A 9,677-nucleotide genomic window follows, 5' to 3' on the forward strand; every position below is an offset into this window, starting at 1 on the left:
CAATAGGGTGAAAAACCTTTTGTGCTTCAGCTGCCCCCTCAGCCCCCCTTTTTTCTTACCTGAACCCAATCGCTCCAGAGACGAGCACGAGTCCAGCAGCTCCAGCTGCTGTCTTGGGTCCTCATTAGATTGCTAACAGCAGGAGCCATTGGCTTCCGCTGTTGTCAAAAACCAATGAGACAGGAGTGGGAGGCGGGGCCGAATCCTGCTGTCTGTGTCAATGAACACAGCAGCGACACTCGTGAGCGCAGCACCAGCACGGGTGCCCACATGGAAAGGCTCTCCATGGCCTCCTGATGAAGAGGAGGGGCCAGGAGCGCCGCTAGGGCACCCCAGAAAAGGAGGAAGGGGGCTGCTCTGTTCAAAACCCTTGCAAAAAGCAGGTAAGTAGAACACATTTGGGACGGGGCTTCAGTAGATCCAGGCATCTGGCAGCAGGACCTTTCTTTCTTATGTCAGTATATAGGGGCCATGTCTGAGCATACAGGGTTAATGCTGGAAGAGGATTCACTATGAATCCCATTTGGATTTCAACTAAATTACTAGATTTAACCTTACGTTGGACCTTTTGACAAGATACTCAGCCCTGTAGCCTTGATGCATACACCTTGTCTCTACCCTTGGCTGGAACATATTAGATCTAGATTTGATATGCCAGCGAATGGACATCTGTGAAGCTCGATGGGGACAAACTAATTGCTTTGAAAAAGAAACATGTTAGCAATTATCTAGCGTTGATACCTATGTGTATCAAGATAATTTTGTCTTCCCTGTATCCATATGTCTTTTGTATGTTTGAGGACTTTTTCTCTGCCCCAGATATGATGTATATGTATATATTGAATAGATTATTGTAATATTGTTATTACTTTAACATATAATAAAGTAAAGTCAGCGCCTTACAAATGTAGAACAGCAGCTAGCAAACAGTGTGTATATACAAACACCAAAATAACATGTAAACTAAGGTTGCAGCGCAAACATATGCCATAATGTTATTATTTGGGAGTCACCATTTAAAAGCCCATATTTTATTTAAAAATAAAAAAACGAACCTTTACAATCACTTTAATTTGTGGTGGCAATTTTGAACACAACCATGGCTCTGATTGGGCCACTCCGAAAGGCGCATTTTCTTTTTCTAAAGTATGTGATGGATTTATTTTGGTATTTGGGATCATTGTCCTGCTGCATCTCCCAACTTCTGCTAAGCTTCAGCTGCCGGACAGTCATTATCCTGTAGGATATTTAGGTAAACTTTGGAATACAATGAAGCAAGCCCAAATCATGATGTTCCCTCCAGCATATTTTGCCATTGGGATGATTTTTTTTTTATGTTGGTAGGCTTAGCACTATGTATGGCACAAAAAAAGGGTAAATTCAGGGATTTACATTTTTTTTTTTTTACACTGATTGCTTGTTACAGTGATGATCACATTGTTTACTATTGTGATGCTGTGATTGGCCCAGGTACCATGTAAACACTGGTGACCAATCACAGATTACACAGTAGTAAACAATGTCACGTATGAATGCCATTCAGGGTTATTGTTTACTATGACCTGTCACAGCGATTACTTAGTATCTGGCGGCCTGATTCTGAGCATCACAATCAGCTGTGTCCAGGTGGACACATTGGTTGCAGAGTGCGCAGTTGTACGCCTCAGGGGAGGCACGCAGTATGACATAAAGGTATGTCATGGTACCTAGGGAGCCGCCAGCCAGCAGTAAATGTCAGAGTGGTTAATTGGACTCCAGATATGCAAACTGCTGACCCCAGTTAGCTTTCTTTGAAATAGTCCATGGGTTCAATTTCAGTCAAGTGTTGTGACTTAGATAAAGATCAGATCACATTTTATGGTAAATTACTCCAGTTCATTACAAGTGGTTGACATACTTACTGACTTTTAATATAAGGACACTTACCTGTTCAGGGATCCAGCGATGTCCTCACCCGAGCCCATAATTCAATTGGCTTTGGGTGTAGGCGCCGGCATCTTGGGTAAGGGAAACCGGCAGTAAAGCCTTCCAGCTTCACAGCCAGTTTCTTACCGCGTGTGTGTGAGCCATGCCGCGCTGTGCTTTGTGAATACTCCCGCAATCCTCTGGGACCTGTGATGTGTCCCAGAAGGTTGTGGGGGTAAGGAGGCGAGAACTTCGATCAGATCGCCACAGCAATCTGACCGGAAGTGGGAGCAGGTACCTGTCAAAACCCACAGGCTGATTGGACAGGGGGGGCATACAGCACATAGGAACAGAGCTGAGGCTCTCTGAGTAGCTCCCTCCCCTGTTGTCCCCTTTTTACCGCTTTGTGTCAGAAAAACTTGTCAGAAATTAATGATGGGGATAGTAGAGGAATGAGGTAGAGGACAGAAATTACACTTAGTGCTCTGGATTGAGACAAGTACACACTATAGAGGAATATGCTTTTTTCATATTTCATGCCAGAGGTTTACAACCACTTTAACGTGTTTTCTTATTTTTTTTTTACCTTTTTAGGAAGGCAGATGTTTGTTCCATTTATATATAAATGACCCCCTAATACAATTGTTGTAGTGAGATCCTGTAGCTACCTCTGCTACTTGAGCTTTATGTAGAGATTAGGAGCAATTATACTTATTAATCCAGTTAAAAAAAGTCATATTGTTTTACAGCAACACTGAAGGGAGATTGTGTTCCATGGGAGAAAAAGCATTGTATTGTTATATAATTAAATTAAAATACCATTCAGTAAATCCTCATACGTTGCTATGGAAGGATGCTTTCTTCATTAGGTCTGTTTTTTTACTTCTTTAGCTTGGTTAATCGTGTCACTGATAACATGCTTGTCATTGAAGTTCTCTAGTATTGAAGTTACTAACTGTAAAAATAGCCTGATCTGAGGCCTTTTTCCTACATTTTATAATATAAATCAACTTGGTCATAGGTTTATAGAAGAGAAGTGGAAGAGAATGGCATAGTTCTTGACCCATTAAAGGCCACCCATTCTGTAAAAGGCGTTACCGGACACGAAGTCTGCCAACACTTCTGGAATGTTGATGTGCGCAATGACTGGGAAAGTAAGGGGCAGTTTTCTGAATTTTTTTTTTTTTTTCCTCCCTAGTTTTTATGCAAATATTTACATTATTTATATTTTTTAACAGCTACTATTGAAAACTTCCATGTGGTTGAGAAATTATCTCCTAACGCAATCATTGTCTATCAGACGCACAAGGTATGATTATTTGCACTCTACACTTTATCTGCTCTCTGCTGCCTACTTACATTTGTCCCAATTAATGACTGCTTGTTATTGCAGAGGGTGTGGCCGGCTTCCCAGCGGGATGTTTTGTATTTATCTGCTATCAGAATGATTCCAGCTGCTAATGAGAATGAAACGGATACTTGGATTGTGTGCAATTTCTCTGTAGACCATGACAGTGCTCCGGTGAGTATACTGGTTGGGAGTATACTGGTGTACTGGTGGCTAAGCAGACTTTTTTTTACTCCCATAGCCAGAGCCATCTTTAATATCGATTTGACCCTGGGGAAACATGTTCTTGGGCCCTCCCAAATCCACTTATCAACTATGTGCGGGCTCAAGAGTCAGCTACTTTGGGCCCTACAACAATGACTGGGCCCGGGGCAGCTGCCCCTTTTGCCCTGCCTTAGAAACAGCCCTGCCCATAGCTGATCTAGGATCCAACTTCATTGAAGCACACGTGCAAAAAAATCTCTTCCGTATTCAGACAATGACAAATACCAAGTGCATCTAAAGCCAAACACTTATTATTTTATATAGAGTAGGGAATGGTTCAGGCTGAACTCCAGGCAGATATAAAAGATGTTACTTGCATTTAATAAATATGTTTAGTGGATATACTTAGTGGTTACAGAGCTGCATTTATTTCTGCAAATATGTGACCTGTTATAGAGCTTTCAGTGCCACTCAAAGTAAAGGTGAGAATGTATCCCTGTGCCCCAGAGCATGCAGTGCTGGCTTAATCCTGATACCAATACAGAGGGCTAGTAAATGTAAAGAGAAAAGGATTGCCTTGGCTAAAGCAGGCCATAGAGGAGTCAAAAACCAAACGAAAATTCTTGGTCATTCGTTTCCGTCTAGTGTGCCAGCTGCGATGCACAATTTTCGTGTCACAATCAAAAGTGGCTGATCCAACATGCTAAATGGCACAATTGTATGCACCATTTTTACTTTTTGATCGACAGGATTTTCAGTTCTAGACTCTTCTATGGCCTGCCTAAGCCCCGGGGGGCGGGGCAAAGTGCATCAAGGTGTGTAGTGTGCTGAAGACATGTAGGCTGAATGCCACTCCTTATTTGTTCACTTGGGCTGGTCGGGCGTAGCGGCAATTCTTTCCTCTTTACATTTACTAGCTTTGTGCAAGTAAATTAGTTTGGCTTGGTATGAGCCTCTTGTATTCATTATGCAGCTGAGCACAAGTAGGGTAAGGGAGAAGCAGCACAAGGTGCATGCAAGTTTGCAGCTTCTCCCTTTACAGTGCAGTTACAGGATGGGAAGAAGACATGTAATTTGATGTTAAACTGCAGCAAAAAAAAAAATGAAGTGCCCTGCTCTCCACCCCTTTGTGGAAATGGGAGAATTACTGCCACTTCTGTTCCATGGACGCAACCGAAAGGAAGATGACATTTCTACAAAAAAAAAAGAATCCCCTTGTCAGAACAAGTGACCCCATTGGAAGATTTTCTTCCTTTTTCTTATCTGGTGACAACTCTAACTATTTGTTTTTCCCCTATTTTTAGTTCTAGTAACAGTGGTCAACAGGCTATATATATAGAGAGAGAGAGTTAGTCACAACAGTAAAAACCTGACATGTTCATTACCTTCCCCACCATCAAGCCAAAGCTTGAAAAGATTGAAAACATTTGCATCCAGTGAGTCTGAAACAAATCATTCTACATAGTTTTACCTGTTTATCTGCAGCCCTCTCTCCTCTACAGACTCCTAAAATACATTTTACACAGCATCTCTCAGCTCTGAAAAGCAAGGGGCAGGGAGCCGAAGTCTGACACTGCAGAGCTTAGTGAGGAGAGCTCTAATCCTGGATTGGAAGAAAGGGACACCCCTACCTCACAGTAAATGGAAACAAGCACCGCATTAGCTGTCAGTTACAGGCTGTGTGCTCGAACTCTCAACCCAAGTCACCAATTATGTCTTGGAGTCTGCAAAATCTGTCAGAAGTGACTTATGCAGATAAGAGGATTGAGGCAACCGAGAAATCATGCTCAGTGCTTTGGATAGAGACCGGTACACATTATAGAAGGATATGCTTTTTGGCTAGATACACTCTTAAATTATTTGGCTATATCACAGACCTAGCAATATAAAAAGCCATAAATTTCATTCAATGAAAAAGGAAGTAATGACTTGTGTATGAATAACTAACTGGTATAGCTACCTCTAATTACATTTAGCTGGACTTGTCCTGTACTGTTAAAGCTTATTTGAGGATAACTGCCGCAACAGTGTCTGCTTACCTCCTCTCCTCTTCCACTGGCTGCTGCAAAGGATCGTTTTATAATGGAGAGTGGAGGATGGGGCCAGTAAATGTTATATACTAGCCCCTTCCTCTCTCCCCCCATCACTCTGTGTTGGTTCATAACTGAAGCATATTAAATTGTGTGTTATGCTTCAGTTTCTGAATGAACAGGAAGCCGCTCGGCATAGATCGCTTCTTATTCATTCACTTCCAGTGCAGCTGAGGCTGCAGAGAAGGGGACTTGGGGATCTGTCCTCAGTGAGGCATCAGAGATTTGTTTTAGATCTGATAGTTATCCAAAGCCCCCCAAATTGTGACATTTTTTTAAAACTATATAGGTAAATTTAAAAATGGGCACTGTCTACTGCCCGCTGGACGCCGTCCCCTGCTCTACTATTTAGTTAGGCTATGCTAGTTCATTTCTTTTAAAAAAAAAATGGGCACTGAACCCCTCGTGATATTTGAGCTCTTATCCTGTTGAGGTAGATCTCTACCCCTTAAACGTTGCCTACCCCTGCTCTAATCTATAGCACTGCAGATTTCAGCTCAGCTTGGGTTCCAGCTCTGCCCTAACCACTGTGTAACACATGCATTACTGAGTACTCCAGTGTATGTTGCTGTGTATTGTGTCCACCTGAAGTGAAAATATGAAGTTGCTGTTCTTTTGCATACCTTGGTACATAGAAGGCATGAGAAACCCCTTCTAATAACTCAGAATATTTTTGTTCAATGAATGGGTCGCTTTTGGCCTGTCACTTATTAGCCAATCGTTTACATATGTATTTTCTATTTTAGCTCAATAACAGGTGTGTCCGTGCCAAAATTAACATTGCCATGATCTGTCAAACACTAGTCAGTCCACCAGAAGGCAACAAAGATATCAGTAGAGACAACGTTCAATGCAAGATTACATATGTTGCAAATGGTAAGGCACTTTTCTTATGTTTTCTAGCACTTCAAAAGGTAATCCAAAGCTTGCGAAATAGGACAGCCATTTCTTAATACTTTGACATATTTACAGCCCCTGCCACTCCAAAATTGTATAAAGCTTGATGGGTGAATTTCTCTTTATTGTATTAATGGCTTAAAGCCCATCCCTAACTTGGAATACTATAGAATGCCTAATGCATACAAAGCTAAAGGCTGCATTTTCACATTGTTATAATCCGGTCCGAAGGAATTTATTCTCACTTTCGAGCTGCTCCTAAGATCACCACCCTGCTATTTATGTAAAGTAAACTAAATCTCCTTAAATCTTTAACACGTGAACGCGCTTCCAAAATGTGCTAGGAGGAAGACTGTTGCAGCCGAAACGTGTTGGATTGTTACCAGGGAGTGTTAGTATATAGCCAATAAAGGCACAGATTTTACATTGCACAGAATTGCCCGCTTGAATTTACCATATATGCCGTTGTATAAGACAACTTTTTAAACCAAAAAAACTCCCCCAAAAATCGGGGGGGGGGGTCGTCTTATACGCGGAGAGAAAAATGTGAACCTTAGCCCCTTTGACAGGCCCTATTTTGCGATTAGGCACTGCGTTACTTTAACGGACAGTTCACGGTCATGTGATGCTGTACCCAAATAAAATTGACGTCTTTTTTTTTTTTCCCCCCACAAATAGAGCTTTCTTTCGGTGGAATTTGATCACCTGTGCGATTTTATTATTTTTTTGCGCTATAAACAAAAGCGACAATATTTTTCACATTCTGCTATATGACATTCTCAAAAAAAAAAAAAAATTAAAAATCAAAATTTTTTGATTTTAGGCCAATTTATTTTCTGCTACATATTTTTGGTAAAAAAAATCGCAATAAGCGTATACTGATTGGTTTGCGCAAAAGTTATCGCGTCTGCTAACTACGGGAAAGATTTGTCTTTTTATTTTTTTAACTAGTAATGGTGATCTTTTTTTTTTTTTTTCAGGACTGCGAGATTGTGGCGGACAGATCAAACCCCTAACTGACATTTTTGACACTTTTGGGGGTACCAGTTACATTACTACAGTAATCGGTGCTAAAAAATATGCACTGTTACTGTAATAATGACACTGGCAGGGAAGGGGTTAACCCTATGGGTGATCAATGGGTTAAATGTGAGCCTAGGGGAGTGATTCTAACTGTGGGGGGGGGGGGGGGGGTGTGGCTTGTGAAATGACCATAGAGACGTGATCCTATATAGAAGGATCACATGAGCTCTGTAATCATTTCAGTGAGAAGGACGGTCGGTTGGGTTTAAAACAGCCGACCGTCCTCTCTCAGCGGGGAGCGATCGAGAGTGTCAGGTGGCAATCTGAACTGCCTGACCCATGCATCGGCTTCCCCGCTGCCGAGGGGGGGCGGCGACCGAAGTAGACCTACGTCTGTTTGCGCAGGGGAGCCACCCTGCCGCAGTAAAAAGGCGGCAGGTGGTCGGGAAGTGGTTAAAAACTCCGGGTTTAGGACTACTTTAGGCCCAAAACGAACGTCCCTAATCTGTCAGCCCACTGGATGTGCGGTGGTAATGTATGTATCGTAGCTTCGGCTCCATACAGTATACCGCGCTGAACCAATCACGGCGAGCGATGTATTCTATTAATAAACACAAGTCAGAGAGGCAGGCTGATAATGTTACACCTCTGACTCCGCCAATCCGAGCTAGCTTTCTATTAATGGAATACATCGATCCCGGTGATTGGCTCAGCGCGGTATACTGTTTGTAGCGGGCTGACAAATTGGTGCGTGTAAACAAAACTGCTGTTAGACAAGACCTCATCATGGCTCCACCAGCAAGAAGAAGTAAATATGAAGCAAGGGTAGGCTTATACGGCGAGTATAGCCCAAAAATGTTTTAACTGGAAAATTAGGGGGTCGTCTTATACGCCCAGTCGCCTTATACGCCGGCATATACGGTACCATAAATGTACTTCCAAAAGTCACTTTCAGTATGCCTAAATCTGCAGCTTCCTGGTGATCCTGTCATGAAAGTGCTTGTTCAGGCACAATAGCTGAATAATGGCATAATGCTCACTACATATTAATGGTATAAATATTTCAGATCATGATCAAAACATGGGCTTGGCATATTGTCTGTGTACGATTTGAGTGTAGAATAGTATCGGGCTGTGTAATCTACTGACCTGTTTTTTCTTTCAGTGAATCCTGGAGGATGGGCCCCTGCATCAGTTCTAAGAGCAGTGGCCAAGCGTGAATACCCTAAATTTCTTAAAAGGTTTACTACGTATGTGCAGGAGAAAACCTCAGGCAAACCAATTATTTTCTAATTGCCAGGTGAGAATATAATCTGGTTTTATTCACATATTTCATTTATAAATCTAGTAAAGATAATTTTGATCAGCTAGGGGGAGGGGCATAGAGTGCTGCCTCCCTTACGGAGTGCACTATACAGGTCCCTCTCAAAAAATTTGCATATTGTGATGAAGTTCATTATTTTCTGTAATGTACTGATAAACATTAGACTTTCATATATTTTAGATTCATTACACACAACTGAAGTAGTGCAATCCTTTTGTTTTAATATTGATGATTTTGGCATACAGCTCATGAAAACCCAAAATTCCTATCAAAAAATTAGCATATCATGAAAAGGTTCTCTAAACGAGCTATTAACCTAATCATCTGAATCAACTAATTAACTCTAAACACCTGCAAAAGATTCCTGAGGCTTTTAAAAACTCCCAGCCTGGTTCATTACTCAAAACCGCAATCATGGGTAAGACTACAGACCTGACTGCTGTCCAGAAGGCCATCATTGACACCCTCAAGCAAGAGGGTAAGACACAGAAATACATTTCTGAACGAATAGGCTGTTCCCAGAGTGCTGTATCAAGGCACCTCAGTGGGAAGTCTGTGGGAAGGAAAAAGTGTGGCAGAAAACGCTGCACAACGAGAAGAGGTGACCGGACCCTGAGGAAGACTGGGGAGAGGGAAATGCCTGAAGTCCAGTGTCAAGTACCCACAGTCAGTGATGGTCTGGGGTGCCATGTCAGCTGCTGGTGTTGGGTCCACTGTGTTTTATCAAGGGAAGGGTCAATGCAGCTAGCTATCAGGAGATTTTGGAGCACTTCATGCTTCCATCTGCTGTAAAGCTTTATGGAGATGATTTCATTTTTCAGCACGACCTGGCACCTGCTCACAGTGCCAAAACCACTGGTAAATGGTTTACTGACCATGGTATTAC

General features: G+C 42.1%; 1 protein-coding gene across 2 annotated transcripts in view; it reads left to right on the top strand.

The window, feature by feature from the left end:
- Positions 1-8,760, top strand: part of CERT1 (ceramide transporter 1) — a gene marked incomplete at its 3' end in the record, with an annotated part of 197,219 nt that extends 188,459 nt beyond the window's left edge. For both annotated transcript variants that reach the window (XM_082258739.1, XM_082258740.1), the window contains 5 exons: positions 2,927-3,059; positions 3,144-3,214; positions 3,299-3,427; positions 6,294-6,423; positions 8,633-8,760. In XM_082258739.1, the coding sequence (XP_082114865.1) occupies positions 2,927-3,059; positions 3,144-3,214; positions 3,299-3,427; positions 6,294-6,423; positions 8,633-8,760 (591 nt within the window). The remainder of the gene's footprint in view (positions 1-2,926; positions 3,060-3,143; positions 3,215-3,298; positions 3,428-6,293; positions 6,424-8,632) is intronic.
- Between the last annotated feature and the right edge of the window lie 917 nt (positions 8,761-9,677).

Source organism: Pelophylax lessonae (genome assembly GCF_965119305.1).
Source record: "Pelophylax lessonae genome assembly, chromosome: 1".
Taxonomy (NCBI): Eukaryota; Metazoa; Chordata; class Amphibia; order Anura; family Ranidae; genus Pelophylax; species Pelophylax lessonae.